Source organism: Rhinoderma darwinii, chromosome 11 (genome assembly GCF_050947455.1).
Source record: "Rhinoderma darwinii isolate aRhiDar2 chromosome 11, aRhiDar2.hap1, whole genome shotgun sequence".
Classification (NCBI taxonomy): domain Eukaryota; kingdom Metazoa; phylum Chordata; class Amphibia; order Anura; family Rhinodermatidae; genus Rhinoderma; species Rhinoderma darwinii.
Window position 1 is genome coordinate 48356072 of NC_134697.1, and position 24917 is coordinate 48380988.

The following is a 24917-nucleotide window of genomic DNA, read 5'->3' on the forward strand; positions in this document are numbered from 1 at the left end:
AAAGAGTTAGCCTTTTGTTTATAGGTAATGTAGTTTTAAGGTTTAAAAAAAAAAATCTGCACAGACCATGTGTGCAAAAAAACAGATGACCACTCCTTCTTTAAAAAAATAAAGTCATGAAGACTCATTTTTCTTTTTCATATTGATGCTAACGCAGTGAACAGCTCATCACAACCGGGCAAACCTCTTACACCCCAGCAAACCGTTAATTTTGCCAAGGGAGGTTGCGGTCTGCTATGCATATACAGTGTAATACTAGATACGACCATCAATAGAAAAAAAAAATGCAGCTGATGATTTTTTATTTTTCTCCCTGAAAGGGATCTTTGAGACAACCATTTTTAAGGTTTACAAAGCATACGTAGACATACCAACTTCAGATTCCTTTTAAGCAGCTCTCACTATGATGACTGTATTTGTTTGTCTTATTATTTTGGTAAAGTTCAAGTTTGTTGCAAATAATTGTTTTGCATTAATTTTAAAATGGTAAGAGTAAAAGGGTTCACAACTACCGGACAACTGATGACGTATAGGTAATCCGTATACAATCGGTGCTTGTTTGACACCCAGAGCCTGCACCGATCGGCTGCTTGTGGGCATCGGATGTCATTGCACACTATGCAGTGTACAGAGCCGGAAGCAGATTGCTCCATACATTGCATAGCGGCCGTGCTGCAGCTCTGCTCCTATTCCTGCAGCGGATTGGTGTGGGGTCCAGGTGTCGTACACCACCACTGATCATATGCTGATGACCTACCCTGTAGATAGGTCATCAGTTGTCCGCTAGTGGAAAACCCCTTTTTAACTATTTATACGAGGTAATCCCTGCAAAACCAAGTTCTAAAGTGAATCATTGTTTGCTACATTAATTTGCAAAAAATTTTCTGCAGATGTGGCGAGTCATATTAATGAGTGCACAAAATCAAGACTTCAGCTTGAAGAGTCTGACAAGGTAACACCTGCTCGGTACACTTCTATACATGCATATCCGTTTCTCCTACAGTAATGTTTTAATTCATGGTACGTCCCCGTCCCCCCACCCATTTTTTTTATTTACTTTTTTTCTCGTTTAAGACACTGTTTGCACAGAAACAACAAATTGATGAACTTATGGACATGATTCAGAAGAAGGACAACGCAATTGAGAAGTTTAAAGATCTTCTCGCTCATTGGGAGGCTAAATGTGAAGATTATGTAAGTAAACCTGGAAAGCATTAGACTTCCCATATGGTAGATAAAGCGCTATGGAAAACTGGTTATAGACTTCGGACTTTTACGACAAAAGCTGATTTCTATGGGGACAGCCAGACTGGCATGACCTAGCAGATGCCTGTCCGTTTTACACACACAGGCATAATACACTGCAAGACAGAAGTATTGCAGTGTATTATAAATGCAATCGTAGGATCGCATAGAGAAGTCCCCTAGTGGGACTAGTAAAAAAGTTAAAAAAAACAAAATTTTAAGAAGTGAATAAAAAAAATTCAAAACCCACTTTTCCCCCTTACAAACTATTTTGTTTGTTAATAATAAAGCAAAGTAAAAAAGTTACATATTGGGGACGTTACGGATGCGGCGATACCAAACTATAAACTTATTACATCATTTAACCTGCACAGTGAACGTCGTAAAAAAAACCATGCAAAAATTGCTGTTTTCTTTGAATCCAGCCTTAAAAAAATAATGTGATCAAAAAGTCGCATGTACTCCAAAATGGTACCAATAAAAACTACAAGTCGTCCCGCAAAAACAAAGCCCTGCTACAATTACATCGGCGAAAATATAAAAACGTTACGGGGAGACAAAAAAAATTTTTACAAAAACTATACAAATTTGGTATCGTTGCAATCGCAACAACCCACTGAATAAAGTTACTGTGTTATTTATACCACACGGTAAACAGCGTAAATTTTGGACGCATAAAAAGTGTGGCGAAATTGCTGGGTTTTTTCTATTCCCCCCCCCCCCCCTCAAAAAAGGTTGTTAAAAGTTTAATAAATTCTATGTACCCCAAAATGGTGCTATTAAAAATTACAACTTGTGCCGCAAAAAACAAGACCTTATACAGCTATGTCGACTCAAAAATAAAAAGGTTGTAGCCATTTGAATGAGACAATGTTAAAAAGTAAAAAATGGCTTGGTCAGTAAGGGGTTAAATGTTTGGGCACGACTCTGAAATAGGCTTATGTAATTGGGTTTCTGCTCGCCTTCTCAGACGCCATTACTGCATGAAATAACCCCTTTGCGCACCCGGACGTACTATTGCGTGCGGGGGTGATGTTTGGAGCGCACTCCATATGCTTCAGGTGTCGGCTGTATTTTACAGCGGACAGCCGGGACTAAGAGCCGGGAGCAGAGATTGCTATTCCTGGCTGTTTAACGTCTCAAATGCTGCGGTCAATCGCGACCGCAGCATCTGAGGCGTTGAAAAGAAGGGGGCGGCCCCCTCCAACAGCTCATGGCCCTCCTCTGCAGTGAGTTCGGGGGGGTGACCACGGTTGTCATGGCAGCCCAGGGGCCTAATGAAAGCCCCCAGAACTGCCTTTTTTGGTCAACTTCGCTCTCTAAAAAAAAATGTAAGAAGTGACAAAGTTCTACGTACCAAAAAATGCTAAGGATAAAAACTACAGATCGTCCCGCAAAAACTAAGCCCTCACATCGCTCAGTTGGTGAAAAAATAAGTAATGGCTCTCAGAATGTTGCGAGACTTTTTTTTTTTTTTTTTTACAAAATGTTTATCAAAAGTATACACAACTATTTATCACTTCCATTACCTCTTTGTGTACAAAATGGTTATGTTAAGATTGTATACCATTAAAGATAACCACATATACTCGGTTTACATAACTTGGTGCTTTGACCGAAAACATACACAAGAACCTATAGACACAAATGGTCAAATATTAGCACAAACGTAATGAGTAATAGAAATTCATTTTATTAACAGACCGATACAAAAAAAGTTTAAAAGATGAGTCGTACAATGTAAAAAAGGAGTCAACCTATGCAGGATATATTTGTAGTACCATCAAGGTATGAACAAGCGTAATGGAGGCATGTGAAGTAAAAGCATATCTAAGATGCGCTAGTTATGCCCAACATGCAGTAAGTAGGCAGTGCGCATAGAAGTGCTATGTGCAATATAAAGTGCTATTCTGTATATAGAACACCACTAGGGTGTATGCAAATGTAACACACATGCAGGACATGAGCAGCAAGTCATCCGGGCCTTACAGCAAAAGTTGCACACAGCCCTAAAAGGGTTTGACTAAATGCCTATATGGATGAAGTACATACCCAGGTTCATAATCCCGCATGGAGGAGACTCCCATACCCGACGCACGTTTCGGCAGATGCCTTCGTCCGGGGGTCTTTTTAACAAAGTTTTATCAAGAACAGTAGTAAAATATAAAAAAAACTATATAAATTTGGTAGCACCGTAATCTTATTGAGCCACAGAATAAAGATGATTTGTTGTTTTTACCGTATGGTGAAAGCCGTAAAAACGAATTGGGGAAAAAAAGCTGATTCCTCATTCTGGTTTTTGGAACTTCAGCCCGCCAATTTTTTTTTTTTCAGTTTACCAATACATTATATGGAACTATAAATGGTACCAATAGAAACTACAACTCCTCCCGCAAAAAATAAGCTCTCACACCAAACTGACGGGAAAATAAAGTTATGGCTCTTGGAATGCGTGGAGTGAAAATCCAAAAAATGGTCGCGTCCTGAAAAGGTTGAAAGACTTTTTTTTAAAAAAAAATTTTTTTTTTTTTTAAATTTACCATTACAACCAAACAGAAACCGTAAATAGTCAGGTGACTCATGAGCAAAAAATAAAGCCGAAGGAAGCCCAAGTTTAAGCTGATCCACTGATCCATTATTGAAATGGGATATAAAATAAACAAAAAATGGCAGCACTCTGGTCTATTTTCCTTTTCACTGAAATTACCATTCACCCCTGTGACGTTTCAGCCCAGCTCACTTGAGAGAGGCCCTAGTTTTCCGCCTATTTTAGTAACCTTAACCCTTTCTATTTACTGAAAAACAATTGACCGTTAGGAATAGTGCAGAAATGCAAAGTAACAGCAGAGGGATTACGGACATGCATTCACGCTCCATAAGGCTGGAGTCGCATGGCGTTTTTTGGAGACTAAGCCAGAAGTGGATCCAACAGGAACAAAGTCTTTACTTTTTAGAATTTTCCTTTCTTCTTCTATCTACATCTGGCTTTGGCTCCAAAAAGCGTGTGTGAATTTTAATCTCACTTTGTAATCTATCTACGTTATGAACTTTAGATGTGACAGTTTACAGGTGGTTCCTGCGTGTCAGACACGCCGTTCTCGCCGACTCTGATCCAGTCAGGTCCATGGGACTGACTGATTCAGTGTAAAACGAGAGACACCGCTCCTCTGTATAGAGAATACAGAACTGCCGTATCTCCAAAAGTGAAATGCTTTTAAGACCTTATTACAAAATTACACTAGACTTATTTATTAAAAAAACTGCCTCAAAGGTGAATGTAGCCTTCAAGGTTAACCAGAAGGGACGTCTAGGTGCAGGAGTAAGAACTTATGAATTTTAATATTTTGTCTTATACAGACTGCTGCTAAATTTCAATATGTGCACCTTGTCCCTTCTTTTCCAAGCTTACTTTGTGTAGTTCTGTGACTGGTTATAAATTAGTGAGGTTGAGTTCTTGTTTGGTTTTGGTATTGCTGAGCCGTAGTGACCGCTGTAGGATTTGGTTTTGGTGACTACCAGTTCATTAGTGTCCTGTTGTACACAGATGGAAACTCTCAATACGATTCGAGGCAGAACGGTTAATGTAAGCAGCGACACAAGTCGGAAGAGGCCACCCGAAGACCACCATTCACCTGAGAACCAACCTCCATCAAAGAAAGGTATCTGTTCAGATCAGCCAAGTTCCAGAAACCCATTTTCCTATGTCTCAACGCGAAGACAAAATGCTGCAAACCGTAAACTTATTTGCTTGAAAAGAAGAAAGTCTGGCCTTACTAATGTTGTAAACTGGCAATGATCCTAAAGCACTTTTATAAAACTTCTGGATTTTACGTTTTATTCTTTTGTATGTTTAATTAAAATAAAAAGCTTTTTGTACTTCCTGCTGCTTCTACAAATTTTTCTGTACTCCCAAACTAACTGCATGTCGCTTCTTCTCTGTAAATAACAACTTGCCTGCCACTTATTGGCTTAGAATCTTGGCTTTTATATTATACACCAAGTTACTGTCCTTTCAAGAGGCTCTGTCACCAGATTTTGCAACCCCTATCTGCTATTGCAGCAGAACGGCGCTGCAATGTAGATTACAGTAACGTTTTTATTTTTAAAAAACGAGCATTTTTGGCCAAGTTATGACCATTTTTGTATTTATGCAAATGAGGCTTGCAAAAGTTCAACTGGGCGTGTTTAAAGTAAAAGTCCAAGTGGGCGTGTATTATGTGCGTACATCGGGGCGTTTTTACTACTTTTAGGGTATGTTCACACGGCCTATTTACGGACGTAATTCGGGCGTTTTTGCCCCGAATTACGTCTGAAAATAGCGCCTCAATAGCGCTGACAAACATCTGCCCATTGAAAGCAATGGGCAGACGTTTGTCTGTTCACACGAGGCGTATATTTACACGCCGCTGTCAAATGACGGCGCGTAAATAGACGCCCGCGTAGAAGAAGTGACCTGTCACTTCTTTGGCCGTAATTGGAGCCGCTATTCATTGACTCCAATGAATAGCAGCGCTAAATACGGCCGTAATTGACGCGGCGTTCAAGCGCCTGCACATGCCGGTACGGCTGAATTTACGGGGATGTTTTCAGGCTGAAACATCCCCGTAATTTCAGCCGTTACGGACCCCCACCGTGTGAACATACCCTTACTAGCTGGGCGTTCTGACGAGAAGTATCATCCACTTCTCTTCAGAATGCCCAGCTTCTGGCAGTGCAGACACAGCCGTGTTCTCGAGAGCAGATAGGGGTTGCAAAATCTGGTGACAGCGCCTCTTTAAATGCAGCCCACATTTCCCTTTAAAAATACATTGGTGATTGTTTTTTTTTTTTGTTTTTTTTTTTGTTTGTTTTTTTTTTTTTTAAATATTCTAAATACACATGAATAATGTGAAAATAAAAATTTGATTCTTGCCATAGTATATTTAGCATTGTATGTACGCTTTAACTTGCTTGGTATGTGTTTTGCACAGACTTTCATTCATAATCACTTAAAGGGGTTTTCCCAGAATCCAAAGTAATCACCTATCCACAGGATCGATAATTGTCTGATCAGTAGGACCTCTGCCAATCATGAGAATCGGGGTCCCAATTCCCAAGAACCCCCCCCCCCCCTTACTGCTCAACTGCAGTGGGGGGAGGACATTGAATGGAGCATCGGTCGAGCATGCATGCTCTCGCACCGTTCAAAGTCTATGGCACTTACTGAAACATCCGAGAAAAAGTCCTCGGCTATTTCATTCATCCTCATAGAAATAAAATGGAGCAGCAGCACGTATGCTCCACCGCTGCTACTTGCAAGCTCCTTCTCGCTGCGGGGGGTGGGGGGGTAGTGAGGAGAGGAACTGGGTTTCTTGCAATCTGTGGGAGTCTCGGCGACCAAACAATTTTCAACTTACCTGTGGATAGGTGTTATGTTGTTCTTGGACAGCCCCTTTTAGGGAAATGTAACAGCTTCTTTAGAACATGATAGATGAACATTATTTAACATGAATAGATATAACACTAAGCTGCACTTACATATAACTGCATGGTAGAGCTATTTTGGATAAGCGCCATGCTCTTACGGAGTCCTTTTTTTACTATATTTATTTTTATCCTCCATTTGTGATTTGTTGGGGTTACTTAGGGACTGGAGTTGTGATGGAATACCAGTGAGGTTAAGGTCTTTTTCAGATCACATAAGAGCAGATTCTCTATTCGAAATGTCTATTTGAATCCAGATTTCACTGTGGACTTAAGTCCAGTGGATGGCCCTACCTAGAGATTGACAGCTCTATCGTTGAGACCACCCACCGGACTCTTTAACCCACAGTAAGCTGGTATTTAAATGAATAAATTGCAGGTTGTCCTGAATTCTTTTGCACACGGTCTATTAATCTGCTCAATTCCTCCTACTCTCTAGCATACTGCCCGCAGATGGGACATGACGGGATCCTTTTAAAACCTTGACATTTTACGTCTTTATGCACCAGTGTGTTTAACATTAATCTATACTTTCGCTGTAGGATTCCTCCATACGAAGGCACATGACGGTGCCCGTAATCACGGTCAGTAATTATGGGCACTGATAGCCGTGGACAGCCACCCGCATTTGTGGGCCGTGCTCCCATATAAAGTATGGGAGCATGGTCCGTAAAAAGCAAAAAATAGGACATGTCCTATCTTTTGCGGAGTCTTTCTACGGCATGGACACCTTCCCGTACGGGATGGTGTCCAACGGCCATAGAAATTAATGGGTCCGGAATTACGAATTAAATCTCTAGTAGTGTGCATGCGGCCTAACACTGATTTCTGCCACTTTTATGTATATGGGCTTCTGGTCATTGAAAGATATGTAAATACGTGAACTGCATTACATTATATACAATGTCCAGCAGTGTCTGCATTTCTCAGCCTTAAAGGGGTTTTCCGGAAGTAAATTACTTTTAATTAAACTAAACAATAAAAAACATTTAACTTTGTAATGTACTTACGTTTGATTAGCTGGCTGTATCGTCGTATCCCCTCTTCCGTCACGTGACCGCTTGTCCATGTAAAATTTGCACTTCCTGTGCATACCCGTCCATTCGCGCCTAACTTCCGGTTTGCGGTTTCCGGTTTGCACAGTGTACGGCTACGTCATAAATGACGTAACTGTACCACGTGTTTTCCCCATCTGCTTAGAGCATGCGTGGTTGACACTACCACGCATGCTCTGTTAAATGATATGGCTGCGTCTTCAGCAGCAGTGTTTCATTGCGCATGCGCAAGTCTTAATATGTGGTGTCGGTGTGCACTGTGACGGCGGTGTCTGCCGTAGCTCGCTCTCTCCTTCTCCTCACAGTCCGAAGCGCATGTGAGGAGGAGGAGGAGGGTGTTTATTTGCTCACTGTAGGAGCGGAATCCCCAAACCCGGGATTGGGGATTCCGCTCCAGGAGAAGTCACAGACTTCACTGTGTCGTTATATGGACACAGTGACTTCTGAATCGGAATTGGCCGGGGATTCCGCTCCAAGAGAAGTCACAGACTTCACTGTGTCCATATATGGACAGTGACGTCGGGGACTAATGAAGCGGAATCCCTGCCGATGTGGCCGGGGATTCCGCTCCAGGAGAAGTCACGGACTTCACTGCGTCCATATATGGACACAGTGACTTCTGAAGCGGAATCCCCGCCGATGTGGCCAGGGATACCGTTCCAGGAGAAGTACCTCACTTCACAGTTCATATATGGATAGTGAAGTGAGGGATTTCTCCAGTGCCGTCCCCTACAGGAAAGTACGGAGGGTGGCATTGCCTACAGGGGGGGGGGGCTATGTGGCATTACCTACAGGGGGGGGCTGTGTGGCATTACCTACAGGGGGGGGCTGTGTGGCATTACCTACAGGGGGGGGCTGTGTGGCATTACCTACAGGGGGGGCTGTGTGGCATTACCTACAGGGGGGGCTGTGTGGCATTACCTACAGGGGGGCTGTGGCAGTATCTATAGAAGGTAGTGAATGGGGCCGCAATGCTCTCGTGGATTTTCGGGGGAATTGCGCCCACAAAAGCACGTTAGTGTGTATGGGGCCTTACATACATTTATAGTAAATTATGTAAAAAAAAAAAAAGAAACGTTTTACCATTGTTTGGAGTAGTGTTTGGCGTTTGCTTCACTGTAAGGCCCTGTTCACACAGTTATTTGCAGGCAGAAAATTCTGCCTCAATTTCGCTTAAATATTCAGCCAGATTTTGATCTGCCTCCACGCCGTTTGCCACGATTTTCGCCCGCGGTCATTGAGCGCAACGGGCAAAACCGCTGCGCAAAACGCTTTCTCTGCCTCCCATAGATGTCAGAGGAGTAAACACCCGAAGATAGGGCATGTCGCTTCTTTTTCCCTCAATGGCCGCGGGCAAAAAACGTGGCAAACGGCGTGCAGGCAGGTCAAAATCTGCCTCCAAATTCAAGACAGAATCTTGATGCAGAATTTTCTGCCAGCAAAAAAAACTCAGTGTGAACAGGGCCTAATACAGGATCTATTGGAACAGATCCAGCAGCAGGTGAGGTAAATGTGCTGACTGGATTGTGTGTACCAAGATGTCTGACTTAGGTGGAGTGGGCAGACTTAGGGCATGTTCACACGGCCTATTTTCGTCCGTTTTTCGGGCCGTAAACTCCCGAAAAATCCGAAGCAGAACGCCTCCAAACATCTGCCCATTGATTTCAATGGGAAAACGGCGTTCTTTTTCGCGGTCGTTTTTTTATGTGTAAAAAAACACATCAAAGAACGCTCCTTCGGAACAGAAGTGCAGGAAACCTCTTGAGACGTTTTTGGAGCCGTTTTCCATAGACTGTAGTGAAAAAAGCTCCAAAAACGGGCGTAAAAAACGCAAAGAAAATCGCGATTTGCACAAAAAACTTCTGAAAATCAGGAGCTGTTTTCTCTTGAAAACGGCTCCGTATTTTGAGACGTCGTTGCCTGTGAACATACCCTGACATTTATCAGGCTGTGGAAGGGGCGGGGGAGGGAGATGGGTGCCTGGCCTTAGATCAGGGATAGATGGAGGCACAAAGGATAATGATTATTACTGTGTAAGGGCTTATTCAGACGAACGTGTAATACGTCCGTGCAACACGCGTGATTTTCACGCGCCTCACACGGACCTATGTTAGTCTATGGGGCCGAGCAGACTGTGAGTTTCATGCATCGTGTGTCCGCTGCGTAAAACTCACGACATGTCCGATATTTGTGTGTTGTTCGCGCATCACGCACCCATTGAAGTCAATGGGTGCGTGAAAATCAATCGCAGCACACGGAAGCACTTCCGTGGTATGCGCGTGATTCGCGCAACAGCAGTAAAAGTATGAATCAAAACAGAAAAGCACCACGTGCTTTTCTGTTTACAAACATACAAACGGAGAGTCATAATGATGGCGGCTGCGCGAAAATCACACAGCCACGCATCATACGGGGCTGACACGCGGAGCTGTTATGTACCTGCGCGCACAAAATGTGTTTTTTGCGCAAGCAAAAGGCACACGCTGGTGTAATCCGGCCTCAGACAGTGTGCAGGGAGGGAGCGTCTGCCTGTAATCTGTAATTAGAGCAGGGAAGGACCATGTGACTATAGAGGGGCGTGGCAGTATGCAAATAGCTGAGGTGCTTTGGAGGAAGGGGGAGGCTGCAACTGTCTCCTCAGATGCAGCCGGGGATCATGGGTATAGTGGGTTACAAGACAGGAAACAGCCAGTAAGGGATGTAAACAAACAGCAAGGGATGTAAACAAACAAAAAAAGCAGCAGTGACGATGGAAATCAAACAGAAACTGGTTAGAAGTTTAATAGGGGGTATTAGGGAAGGCAAATCAAGGCTGGGGGACATTTTTTAGAATTATTTTTTTTCCCTGGACAACCCCTTTAAATTGATTACACTTTTGTATTATGGTTTTTGCTTAACCCCTTAATGACCGCCGATACGCCTTTTTACGGCGGTCATTAGTGGGCTTTATTCTAGAGCGCCGCTATTCTACGGCGCTGCTGTAGAATAAAGTAAACAGAGCAGGGAGTGTCAAATCTCCCTGCTCTCAGCTGCTAGAGGCAGCTGAGGGCTGGGGGCGTCCCTGCTCTGCCGGGTGAGATCGATATTAGTATCGATCTCACCCGTTTAACCCTTCAGATGCGGTGCACAATAGCGAGCACCGCATCTGAATGGTTTTGGAGAGAGGGAGGGAGCTCCCTCTCATCTCACTGACACCCGGCGATAAAATCGCCGAGTGTCTGTCTTCTATGGCAGCCGGGGGTCTAATAAAGACCCCCAGGTCTGCCTGGAGCGAATGCCTGCTAGATCATGCCGCAGGCATGACCTAGCAGATGCCTGTCCGTTTTAAACGGACAGGCAGTAATACACTGCAATAGAAAAGTATTGCAGTGTATTATAATAGCGATCGGAGGATAGTGAAGTCCCCTAGTGGGACTAGTAAAAAAGTTTTAATAAAGTTAATAAAAAAAATAAAGTCCACTTTTTCCCCTTACAAACTGCTTTACTATTAAAAAAAACTACAATAAAGCAAAAAAGTTACACATATTTGGTATCGCTGCGTCCGTAACGACCCCGACTATAAATCTATAACATTATTTAACCCGCACTGTGAACGCTGTAAAAAATAAAATAAAAAACAATGGAAAAATTGCTGTTTTCTGTTAATCCTGACTTAAAAAAAATGTGATAAAAAGTGATCAAAAAGTCGCATCTACTCTCAAATGGTACCAATAAAAACTGCAAGTCGTCCCGCAAAAAACAAGACCTTATACAGCTATGCCGACACAAAAATAAAAAAGTTACAGCTCTTCGAATGTGACAATGGAAAAATGTAAAAAATGGCTTGGACATTAGGGCCCAGAATGCAAGCAGGGGGAAGGGGTTAAAAAATGGATTTAATCCTGTTTCTTCTGCTGGCTGATGGATGGTTAATTGGAAGGGCATATTCTATGTTAAAATGGTAACTCAATAAGCATTCTTTGGAAAATTCTCCTTTTCCATATTTCTACATGAGAAATAATTTCTCAGCCACTTTAAAGGGCTCTTTCAAAAATATATTTCATCATTTGTGATAACCCAAAAATAGTTATTTAGACTATTTATGGCATCTAAATGAAGAATCCATTTATAAATCTATGAAGTGCTCATGTCTCCAAAATGAAAAAAATATTTTGAATATGTCACATGTTTCAGATCATCAGATTCTTTGTATGTGTGTGTATATATATATAGATATATATATATATATATATATATACAAAGATCATTATAAAGAAAGAAAAAGTAATTGCCCCCTCAGGTAGTAAATCAACCAGTTAACCAAATTCAATTGACAACTGGGTTCAATGTCACTAGCCACACCAGGCATGTTTACTGCCAGATCTGTTGAATCTAAACATCCCTTAATTAGAAGCTGTCTGTCAATGTGAAGCTGGCTAGAAGACTTTAAAAAGCATCAAATGATGCCATGTTCTAAAGATTAAAATACAGACTCCTTAATTTCTTACACTGCTCAGAACTGCACAATACCTTCACAATCGTAGCGGGGGTGCACAGTGTTACCGCATTCCTCCCATTTATTTGAATAGGTAATTACTGAATTGGCGTTTTGTAAAAAAAAAAAAATCTTCTTAATCTTCAGGCTATTAAAGGGAATGTGTCGCAAATTAAACCTTCCTTTTTTTTTAAGTGTCGTTACTTATTTCTATTATATTTTTTAAGTTTTTTGCTGGTTTTTTTTTTTTGTTTTTTTTCCGTATGGTGGAAAGTATTAAAAATTAAATAATAATTTGACATGTTTTCCAATGTTGGCCACCAGGGGGAGCACTTCCCAGAATTACAGCAAGGTGAATAAGGCAAAGCAACCTGACTCACAGCTGCTGTAAATGTGGGAGGGAACCTCACCCCCCCCCCTCTCACAAGCCAGGTAAAGGTGTCTTCAAATTGCTAAGCAGTGTCTGGCAGCCATATTGGGTGTGATTCTACAGCTGGAAGAAGTTATAGGACACACCAAAAGGCTAAGTGTATGTTCACATGCTTACTAAACAAAGGGAAAACCGATCCTGATTTTCAGCCATTTTTTAATCAAATTCGCGTGCGTGCGCCCGTGTCCGCCCCCCCCCCCCCTCCCCCAGTACAGTATCATCGTGTGTCTGTCACACAGGGGGGGGGGGGGTCAGTGAGGTAGAGAGTGGGACATGCAGAGACACACATCTTACCTGCAGAGCAGCTGGTCTTCAAGATGGCGCCTGCTCTCTCCCTGCAAACACCTGCTCTGTCTGACTCTGACCTGCGTCTGCGCAGGACAGAGCCATAGTGCAAAGTCAATGGGACGGGTCCCGTTAATTGACTCCTATGGACTGTAGCTGCCGTATTCCATGTCTGTATGTGTCGTTAATCGACACATACAGAAATGGAAAAAAAAATGGCAGCCCCCATAGGGAAGAAAAAGTGTAAAAATTAAAAAAAGTAACACACAAATTAATACAAACGTTTTTAATAAAACACTAACATCAAACTGATATTAAAAAAAAAATTTTGGTGACACTGTTCCTTTATAGTAAGTTGGAGAGGGTTCACTTCCCTGTCTCCTATTCACTTGATTAGAGTGACTGTGTAGCCACCTTGGCAGAGTTGGGGTTACGCAGTTCTGGCGGTCACGGATAAAACATTCCTCATGTATCCAGCCAATGCTCCATGCGTAGGAAAACTTCTTTAAAACTGCTTTCACACTCCCATATGAATGGACCTTGACAAGATTTTACAGCAATTTTCAATAGTGTGACTAGCAATTTTCATATTACTTAAAATTTTAGAGAACTAAATGTACATGTGACTTAAGAAAAAAAAAATTTTTGGGTGTTTTTACAGAAATTCCTCTCTTTATCCAAGTGCACATAACATTTGATAAGCTAACACTTTTTTTTTTAGGACACAACTTCAATAACCTGTGCAATTTCACGAGGATTTGAGCCGAACACTTGGCAGAGATGCCTAGATCTTCCTGGTGAAAGGACAACGTTTTATAGCAGCATATTTTACACGGACTGTTTATTTTGGTGTTTCCTACAGAAGGTTCTCTGCACTTACTAATGGGTTTCATATACTTTTCTATGACGGGCTGTAGTAGGTAAAGGATTATTAGACCAAGATGCCTGGATAAAGGAATTTTTCATTACACTGGTAAAAAGGAGAACCACTACATTTGTGTAACCCCAGCCCAATGCTGATGACCCACAGATTTTGGTATGACTCCCCAGCTTACTTTGATGGGCCAAGTTTGCTGAGAAGGGTTTTTGTGGATTAACCTAAGCACTGATTGTTTCCTGCAGTCATTACTCCTTTGTGATTCAGTAACGTCTTATCACTTGTCGGAAATCCGAATGATGGTGCTAGGTCAAAATTATTTTTAGGGTTGTCGGTGCAAATAAAAACGAAGGATAACACTTTCATGATTAAAGACGGTGATAAACGGGGGCGTGGCTGGGCGCGCAACGAGACTGGTCGCATGAAACAGTAGCTCCGTACTGAGCCCATGATTTCTTGATCCTGCCGATATCCTACCTGTACTATAATATATCCGGACGGTCGCAGGTCGATCTACTATCCAGAGAGACGGCAATGGGTCCCACACGAGGTCAGTCAGCGGCGGAGAAGCTGCAGGAGTTTGCACGAGGCGAGGGCCCAGATGGCGGGCGCTCGCCGATGCCACAGCGTGCACGAGGGGCGGACAAGTCGGCAGCAGCGGGAAGCGCCACTTCTGTGGAGCCTGAACTCACCCTGAAGGAGGTCTCTGACAAACTGCTACTGGCGATTTCATCTTGCAAAACCTCGCTCACAGGTATGCTGGAGGAGGTTAAGATCGATATAGGCCTCATAAGGCACGACATGCAAGCCATGAGGGAGCGTATATCTCATGCTGAGGAACGAATTTCTGGCCTGGAAGATCGGTTTGACCCTGTACCACGAGCCCTATCTGCCTTGGAAGAAGCAGCCGAAATATGGAAGCAGAAATCAGATAACATAGAAAATCGCCTGCGCCGTAATAACATCAGAATATTGGGATTGCCTGAGAAAGTGGAAGGTCAGGATTCTATTGGCTTTATGGTCAAATGGCTGCATGAGCTGTTCCCTGATGCGGTATTTTCTACAGCTTTTGCGGTGGAGAGAGCTCACAGGGTGCCGGCGCGTCCCTTGCCACCGGGGGCGCCCCCTAGGCCTATGCTGGCGCGCTTATTGAATATCAATGACCGGGATTTGATTCTACGTCAGGCTCGGAAGAAGCAGGATATCAGATATAATGGAGCTGCAGTGTCAATATTTCCAGACTTCAGCGCGGAGTTACAGAAAAGGCGTGCTACATTCATGTCGGTGAAAACGGAGGCTTCGGGATCTGCAAATCCCATATTCTATGGCGTATCCTGCTAGGCTGCGAATCGTGGATGGAGATCGGTCACTTTTCTTTGCAACCCCAAAGGACGCAGACGACTGGGTGAGTCGCCAGAGACCTCCACCGCGGAACTGAGATTCTCCGTTGTGCCATGTGCTGCTGCTATACTGCTCACCGGAGAGATGGCTGTGTGATCTTCCGCGTCCTAATTCTTTGTATCCTTGAACTGGTTATTCTTACTGTGTCAAGATGGCGCTGCATTATCTGTGCTTTGCTTCTCTCTGACATATTCTAGATAATGTTCATGGTTTTCAATGTCCCTGCTAACCGTCACACATACATTTTCTTTCTCTTTTTATATCTTGCTTACATAGATACTAGGTGTATATTCATATACTGACACATGGGTTCTTCCCCCGTATATGTTAAGCCACTACGGCACAGGTACAATGTCGTCACTGTTGACGCTAAATTGCCTTCTTGAGTGCTACACTTATATGTTATCTGGTACGTGTGTTCCCTTTCTGTACCACAGCTTTGAAAAGGTTCATGGTTTTAGTCTTACACATCTATATCGGCTCAGTCCGCAGTATGATTATATGTGTTTTGGTGGCTCCTCCCCTCACTTACCATTTATGTAACATGTCCAATGGCTAATATAACGGTAATGTCATGGAACGTGAGGGGGTTGGGTACAGCTAGGAAAAGGGCAATGGTCTTTACACAGGTTAGAAAATATTCGCCGCATATTCTGTGTATACAGGAGACACACTTGACCACAGATAAATTGCGTGTGTTGAACAGACAGTGGGTTCAATGGTCCTGCCACTCCTGTTACTCGTCCTACTCACGTGGGGTATCCATACTTGTGCATAAGTCTCTCCTGTGGGAGGTGGATACCGTACGGATTGATGATAATGGGAGATATGTGTTCGTGCATGCCTATATTAATAATGTTTCTTATGTATTGCTAGGGATTTATATCCCCCCCCCCCCCCCCCCAGCTTCGGTGTCGCTAATACACCTGGCGGTTGCCTTTTCGGCGGCATATCCGGGTGCTAGGCTGCTTTGTATGGGGGATTTTAATATGACCATGGATAATGACATGGATAGACTTCGACACAACCAAAGGCCGGTGACTCCACATGCTTCAGACACCCACCTTCGCGTACTGATGGAGGAGGTGGGATGGACTGATATTTATCGGTCTATATTCTCCAACACCAGAGTATACTCATGCTCCTCCTTGGGGCACAGCTCATTGTCACGAATAGACTACATGTTTGGTAATGCCCTGTTAATGGTAATGTCACTCCAAATTGTGTACAAACCTAGGGGTGTGTCAGATCACTCTCCTGTATTGGCTCATTTTCAACTCCCTGATATCCCCAGACCCAGGGGATGGAAAATTCACCCCTTCTGGTTAACGGTCATAGGTACAAATGATAGGATACCTGACCAACTACAGGTATTTTTGCAGAATCACCAGGATTTTGAGAATGCGGGTGTTCTGTGGGATACATCTAAGGCCTATCTTAGGGGTTGCCTTAAAGAGGCTCTGTCACCAGATTTTGCAGCCCCTATCTGCTATTGCAGCAGATAGGCGCTGCAATGTAGATTACAGTAACGTTTTTATTTTTAAAAAACGAGCATTTTTGGCCAAGTTCTGACCATTTTCGTATTTATGCAAATGAGGCTTGCAAAAGTACAACTGGGCGTGTTGAAAAGTAAAAGTACAACTGGGCGTGTATTATGTGCGTACATCGGGGCGTGTTTACTACTTTTACTAGCTGGGCGTTGTGTATAGAAGTGTCATCCACTTCTCTTCACAACGCCCAGCTTCTGGCAGTGCAGCACTGTGACGTCACTCACAGGTCCTGCATCGTGTCGGCACAAGAGGCTACAGATGATTCTGCAGCAGCATCGGCGTTTGCAGGTAAGTCGATGTAGCTACTTACCTGCAAATGCTGATGCTGCTGCAGAATCAAGTGTAGCCTTTGGTGCCGACACGATGCAGGACCTGTGAGTGACGTCACAGCGTGATCTCTGGAGAACACGCTGTGTCTGCACTGCCAGAAGCTGGGCGTTGTGAAGAGAAGTGGATGATACTTCTATACACAACGCCCAGCTAGTAATAGTAGTAAAAACGCCCCGATGTACGCACATAATACACGCCCACTTGTACTTTTACTTTTCAACACGCCCAGTTGTACTTTTGCAAGCCTCATTTGCATAAATACGAAAATGGTCATAACTTGGCCAAAAATGCTCGTTTTTTAAAAATAAAAACGTTACTGTAATCTACATTGCAGCGCCTATCTGCTGCAATAGCAGATAGGGGCTGCAAAATCTGGTGACAGAGCCTCTTTAAATCATCCATATCGTATGTAAAGCGCTCTGCTTCTAAAATAGAGGACGACCTAGCTGGGAAATGCTCGGATCTGGAGGCAATTTATGTGGCAGACCCTACAGGTGCCAATAGGCAGACTTGGCTAGAATCGGGGAGACAATATCTGCTACTATTGCAGGAACGTGCACACCGTAAACAATTTTTCTTTAAACAGACTCGGTTTGAACTTGGTGGTCAGTCCAGTAAGCTTCTGGCATACCTAGTACGGCAGAACTCCCAATCTCCTTCTTTTCTTAAAATTAAAGGGCCAGATGGTGATATTATAATGGATAATAAGGGAATTACGGATAGGTTTACGCAATACTATGGAGAGCTGTACTCCACTAAGATGCAATACGACATGGGGGAACTCTCGGCCTATCTGGATGGAATTACTTTTCCCACTTTGTCTGACCATGATAGACAGTCCCTAGAGGCAGACATTACAGAGGAGGAAGTCACCCGTGCACTCCAGGATATGGCGAAGGGCAAGTCCCTGGGCCCTGATGGGATACCTGTGGAGGTCTATTGTAAATATTCTGAAGTATTGACCCCAGTGCTGCATACCATGTTTTTACATTCCCATACTCAGGGTTGCTTACCTGAATCGCCCAATGACGCCACTGTTGTGATATTACTCAAACCAGATAAAGACCCTATGGAGTGTGGGTCATATCGGCCGATATCGCTGTTGAACAGCGACTACAAAGTTTTGACTAAAATACTGGCGAATAGATTGAACGCTGTAATTCTAAGCATAATCCACCCTGATCAATCAGGCTTCATGCCTGGAAAGTCGACATCTGACAATATTCGTAGAGCACAAGTCATAATGCAAGTTGGACTAGCATTGAAAGAGAACTGGGCCATGGCCTCACTAGACGCAGCTAAGGCCTTCGACTCGGTCGAATGGCCTTACTTGTTGGCAGTACTGCAGAGATTTGGGTTTGGTTCCGGGTTCATCGGATGGATATCCACGTTATATAAATCCCCTAGAGCTCAAATTTTGGTCAATGGACACTTGTCCCCATATTTTCACTTGGCAAGGGGAACCAGACAGGGATGCCCTTTATCCCCCCTCCTGTGTGCAATAGCAATTGAACCATTGGCACTGGTCATACGGCAACATCAGTCATACCAAGGCATACAGTTGGGAGGTAGAGAGGACAGAATCGGCTTGTATGCTGATGATATGATCCTATTCATGTCTAAACCTAAGGATACAATGCCGGTTGCGATAGAATCGATAGATAAGCTTGGGAGGTACTCTGGACTATGTATCAACTGGACTGTCCTATTTTCTACCCTTGCAGGAAGCGGGTTGGGCTCCAGTGGCAAGTGGGCTGAAGGTGGTACCGAGTTTCAAGTATCTGGGTATAGTAATTAGTAAGGTTCATGGCTCAGATATGCAAAATAACATCTATCCTCTATTGGATTATATCAAGGATAAATTTAAAGTGTGGGGCTCACTACCTTTGGCAGTGGTGGGACGCATTAACCTGGTCAAGATGATTATACTCCCTAAGTGTCTCTATTTGCTAGAAGATATAGCGGTACCAGTACCACTGTCTTTTTTTAAGGCCGTACACGCTCTTTTCCCTTCCTTCATATGGGGATCTGGTAGGCCGAAACTCAAACTAACTTCTTTACAGAGACCTAAATTAATGGGCGGCACATCCCTTCCAGACTGCTACCTGTATTACTTATCTGGTCAACTGCGATATCTTACCACATGGGTCAATATGGAGGCCTTGCCTAATAGAGAATACTATCTAGCGTTTTACTTAGCTTTACCTAACCTATGGCCTATACTGGAGGGTATGCCTCACTCACGTAGGAAGCTCTTACCTCTACATAGAGTAGCTGCGCAGGTCTGGCAGGCAACCAAAAAACTCCTATCATTCACGAATGTAGTGGCTGAACAATCTCTATGGCATAACCCATCACTGATAACAGCCTCGCTGGATCCACAATCGTAGATAGGACATGGAGTTACTTGTGTGGGGGATTTATATACAGAGGGGGATGTCATGTCATTTACACAAATACAGGAGGCATTTGATATTCCTAGGAACGCCTTTTACAAATTTTTACAAGTTAGACATGCGCTTCGCTCTCAATTTCCTCACACTGGGAGGAACATATCGCATTTTCCCCTCATAGGAGTTTTCAAATCAGAAGGCCCTAGGGGTTTAATTTCTGCCATATACTCCTTCCTCATACAGGCGAAATTAGCGGCTGCTCCGCTTGCAGTCGAAGATAAGTGGAAAGGTTTTATCCCTGATTTGGACAATGAGATGTGGAATGATATTTTACAATCTCATTTACTGGTATCTCCAGCCGCTAACAATAGAATGACGCAGCTGTTCATAATACATCAGAGCTATTTAACTCCGGTTAGACTTCATAAGATGGGTAGGTGCCCTACTACTTATTGCCACAGATGTGGTGCCGTGGACTCTGATTTCTGGCACATGATATGGATGTGTCCATGGATTCAATCATTTTGGAAGGAGGTTATAGATTTACTTAATGGGATTTTACAATTCCCGCTCCTACTCTTGCCTGAATTGTGTCTGTTCGGACTTACGTCTGAGGAAATATGGTCAAACCACACTAGAACATTCTTGAGGGAAGTGTTGTTCATGGCCCGCAAGTCAATTGCCCTTCGATGGATGGGCCCTAAGCCCCCTACTTTATCCCAATGGAAAGCCTTAGGGAATTCCATGCTAGCCTACGCTAAAGTGGTGTACCGACATAGGGGTTGCGCGGAAAAATTTATGAAGGTATGGGGTCCTTGGTGTGACTCACCACATACACAATATACACCACATAGATATGTTGATTTACGTGACTCCCTGCTGTTGATACAGCGATAGTCTTGGAATGTAATGGTATATATTGGTTTTTGTGCAACTTGCTGTGTATATTAACAATGTAACGATACCAATGCTGCTCTCCCTCTGTTTCCAGTCCCAAGTACTGTAAAATGCGGACTGTAAATTCCGAATTGTGAATTTGATGTCAATGTATAACTGATAATGTCATACTGATATGATTTGTTTTAATATGTAAGACTTTGTTACTCTTTAATAAAACGAGTTTAAAAAAAAAAAGACGGTGATAAACGGCAAAATAGAACCAAGTTGAAATGTTTCCTGAAGGACACACCTGACATTTAGTATCGTGACTTACTTGCCACCTGTTCAGCCACTAGGTTGTGGCATTAAAGCCTCTTAGACTGTTCCCTTAGGGATATCTTTCTTCCTCCTGTCTGTGATTTGATCCTTCCTTTGATGTGCAAAGGAAATGCTCCTTTATTAACCAATCATAATTTTCCTCTGTCAGTTGGATATGAAAACCCTGGGGTTCAGTCAAGATCTCCAAATCTTAATATTGTGTAATGCTGTATTATAATTCTTTAACCAAGCCCCAAACTTTATGCTTTTTTTTAGATTTTGTCGATCCTGATGACAATCGGATGGAAAGAAATAACGGGCACAAAGATGCCTCACAGAACATGGATGAAAGCACCACACTGCGTGAATTGGCTGATGTTAAAGTTGAAAATGAGAACTATCAAGTTCAAGCGGTGAAACTCACTCAATCTATTGTGGAATTGGAAGAAAAGCTTGCTAGATGTGAAGAGAAATTGATAAACCTGGAATCTGAAAACACAAGCATGGTCGCTGAACTGCAAATTCAAAAAGACCTCACGCTCCGCATGGAAGGAACTATTAATCTGCTGAAGCAGGAGGTAGATCAGAACCAATTAAACATCGCCAACAAGGTTGATCAGATCAAGACTATTCAAAGTAAGCTGGATGACTTTGGCAAGACTGATCCTAGTCAGGACTCTGGTGGGGTGGAGTTTTTTAATCTAGCTGATATAATGGATGAGTCAAGCAAGAGGAACCTTAAGCAAATTGAAAGTCAAGTGGGAAAAATGACATCTGGGAGAGAGAGTGCATTTTATAATGCAATAGAAGGTCTCTGGAAAAAATGTCAAGATGTTCTTCAAGAATCCTCTAAAAAGAACAAGAAGATTCTGCAGCTTGAAAAACAACTTGATGACCTGAAACACGAAATGGCCATGCTTCAAAATGTAAAAGAGAACGCGATCTCTTCCCAAGACTCTATTCTCAAGGAAAAAGATGAACTTCTTGTCCAGCTTAGAGAACAATTGTTAGACTCAACCAATCATTTGGAGAGACTTAAAAAGCAAGAAATTGACTATAAAAATAAGTTCTTATCAGATAGCCAACAGATAAAGGACCTGGGACTCCTTGTGGATTCTTACAAAGCGAAATCTGAAAAGCTTCGCAGCTTGGAAGAAGAGAGCAAAGAAAATTCAGTTGCAATTGAAACACTGGAGAAACGCTTGGCAGATCTCCAGGCAGAACACATGGGTTGTGAAAATAACCGGAAGAAATTAAACGATGAGAAGATTGGATTAGAACAAAAGATTCTAGTAGTGCAGGAAGATCTTACAGCTGCTGAAACTACTAAGAAGGAGAGGGACAAGCAAGTCAAAGAGTCGGTGGGAGATATTGAACTGTAAGTCTGACCGCTGTATCAATGTTTCTTGAATTCCATTTGTGGTTTAGGGAAGGGATTTGTGTCCGAGCCAAAATTTGCCTTCGTTTGTTGTAAATTAGGTATCGAATTCTGAAGTGTAATGAGGTTCTCTCATTTCTAACCTTGTGTTTTTTTTACAGCTGTTAAACTTTGAGATAATAAGAATTGTATGTTTTATATAACAATGACCGCTTATATTTGTTTTATGCAGAACTTACTTAAATTGTTTACTTTTTTCTATTGTGTTAAGATTAAAGAAAGACCTTTTACAAAAAGACAGCCAATTGAAAACCGTACAGCTAGACCTTCAGAGAAAAGAGGAGGACTACATAGAGTTAAAGGATAAATTGGCTGATGCAAAAAAGCAAATGCAACAAGTGGAAAAAGAGGTGGGTGACGTAAGGTTGTATTACTAGTGCCTACCGTTTTTCGTGTTTCCATGGTAACCGACTGCAAAGAAAAGAAAAAAGTCCTGTGTAGTCTAATCCTGCAGTCATGCTCCCTGCTATCTGTCCCCTGCTATATATTTTTTTCTTTCTTGGGGCACAGAGGTAGCTTTAATGGTGTACCAAGACAGAACTGGCTTCTTTTTTTTTTTCCTTCCATTTTTATGTAGGGGAAAAAGTTCACATGTCCATTTTTATTTTTATTTTTTCCCCCTTTTGTAATTTAACATAATTAGTTTAACCAGAGACATTTATGTCCCAAAATAATCCCTGCTCTCCCGTGTATAACGATACAATGTACGTGAACTTTGCCCCACTGATATCCCTACTAGAACGCCAGAGAACAAATGTCACCATTATTTTCTAGCGCCTCCAATCTTTAGTTGTATGTGGGATCTGTAAATGGGTGCAAAGCACCTATGTAGGGATATTTTTTTTGTAGGCATAAGAGATTGAGGAAGACAAAAACAAGAGTAGGAGGACTAGGGAGACCAAAACAAGTGGCAGGTAATAATTTGTGTGAATTTGATACAACATAGATTCTGATACGGATGCAATATGACATTCGCCCCTGTCACACAAAATAGTCCCTGGCGGTGCAAGATGTTCAAGGGAGGTATTAAATAAAAATTTCTGTGGACTACATTTTTTTTCTATTTTTGTGTTTTTGTTTTTATTTTCTTTCTCATGCCTGTAGTAAGATGGTATAACGTGTGTTATCCCAGCATTCTTCTGTAGGCAGCTCAGAGAACGGTAATCTATTGTCCGTGCGCCATTACATCACTGTGAGCAGTAATCTGCATACAGATTACCGACCACCGTCTGGCCTCAGAGGTGGCCGCTGGCTGCCAGTTCCAGGCAGGGACTATGGGAAGAGATGGCTATGGATGTGCACAGTTCTCTCCATTACACTCTGTGAGTGAGAAACAGCCTAGCAGCGACGTTTTATCGCTGCAGCCTGAGGCATATGCTGCAGTGTCATAAACAGCCAGATCTACGATGTGAGAAGGTTAACAGGATTTCAAGAGGGTTTCAAATACATAAAAAATGTCACTCTTACTAGAAGTTTTGTCCCTCACCATTATTACTTAGGTATATTTTAGCCTGTTTAAGCCTGTGGTATATGTGTTCTGTTTGAGCAAGTAGCCAATCAGATCTTTTGAACAAATTATATAAGGGTGTATTATTGACATTAACTGAAGAGCGCATGCAAATTGTGTTTCTTATAATTGTTGCAATTGCAAAAGCACATATTGTGGTGAAACATAAATTCTCTGCCATTATTATGCCCTGCTTTTAAAGAGAGGGAGCAGTGTCTCCCATTGTGAAGGAAAAATTCTCCTTTTTAAAATACACCATTCATCCATACCAACAAAGCCACGGGCATGTGAAGTAAATGGTGCCTGTGAAAGAGTGGGATATATTAGACCGCAAGTCAAGAGTCAGTTGAGGTGTTCTAAGCAGGAAAAATGGGCCAGTGTAAGTATTTGAGCGACTTTTGACCAGGGCCAAATTGTAACGGCTTAGACGATTGGGTCAGAGCATTGGCAAAACAGCAGTTCTTGTCTGGTGTTCCAGGTATGCAGTGATCAGTACCTACCAATAGCGGTCCAAGGAATGTCAACGGGTGAACCAGCTGCAGGGTTATGGGTGCCCAAGGTGCATTAATTTTCATGGGGAGCAAAGGCTAGCCTGTCTGGTCCTATCCCAGAGAAGAGGTAATGTAGCATAAATATCTGAAAAGGCTAATGTTGGCTATGATCGGTGCCAGGTCACAGTCCCTTGCTGTGCTTGTGGCAGCATAACTGCTGTTAACCGCCGAAAGCCTCTACAATGGGCACATAAGGATCGGAACTGCACCATAGAGGAATGGTAAAAGACAATGATTCATCAGACTAGGCTATCTTTTTCATCATATGGCCGTCCGGGGGTGTGTGTCGCTTACCTGGGAAAGAAATGGCACCAAATGCACCTTGGGAAGAAGGCAAGCAGACTGAGGCAGTGTGATGTCCTGGGCAATGTTCTGCTAGGAAACGTTCGGTCCTGGCATTCATGTGGTAGTTACTGTGAAACATACCACCTACTTAAACATTGTTGCAGACCAAGTACACCCCTTCATGGCAGTGGTATTCCCTAATGGCAGTGGCCTCTCAGCAGGATAATTTGCCTGCCACACTGTCGTATACCTCAAACAAGTCCTCCAACAATATTTGCAGAGTTCAAGGTATTGACTTGGCCTCCAAATGTCTTGGTGCCAGATACCACAGGAGGGCACCTTCAGAGGTCTTGTGCTGTCAATGCCTTGAAGGGTCAGAGCTGTTTTGGCGGCATGAGGGAACCTACACATTATTATCCTGGGGGTTTTAATGTTT

The 24917-nt window shown here is 42.8% G+C and overlaps 1 protein-coding gene across 3 annotated transcripts in view; it reads left to right on the forward strand.

The window, feature by feature from the left end:
* Positions 1-24917, forward strand: part of KIF20B (kinesin family member 20B) — a 100843-nt gene that overhangs the window by 49647 nt on the left and 26279 nt on the right. For all 3 annotated transcript variants that reach the window (XM_075841208.1, XM_075841209.1, XM_075841207.1), the window contains exons 17-21: positions 891-952; positions 1075-1194; positions 4790-4904; positions 20977-22078; positions 22350-22488. In XM_075841208.1, the coding sequence (XP_075697323.1) occupies positions 891-952; positions 1075-1194; positions 4790-4904; positions 20977-22078; positions 22350-22488 (1538 nt within the window). The remainder of the gene's footprint in view (positions 1-890; positions 953-1074; positions 1195-4789; positions 4905-20976; positions 22079-22349; positions 22489-24917) is intronic.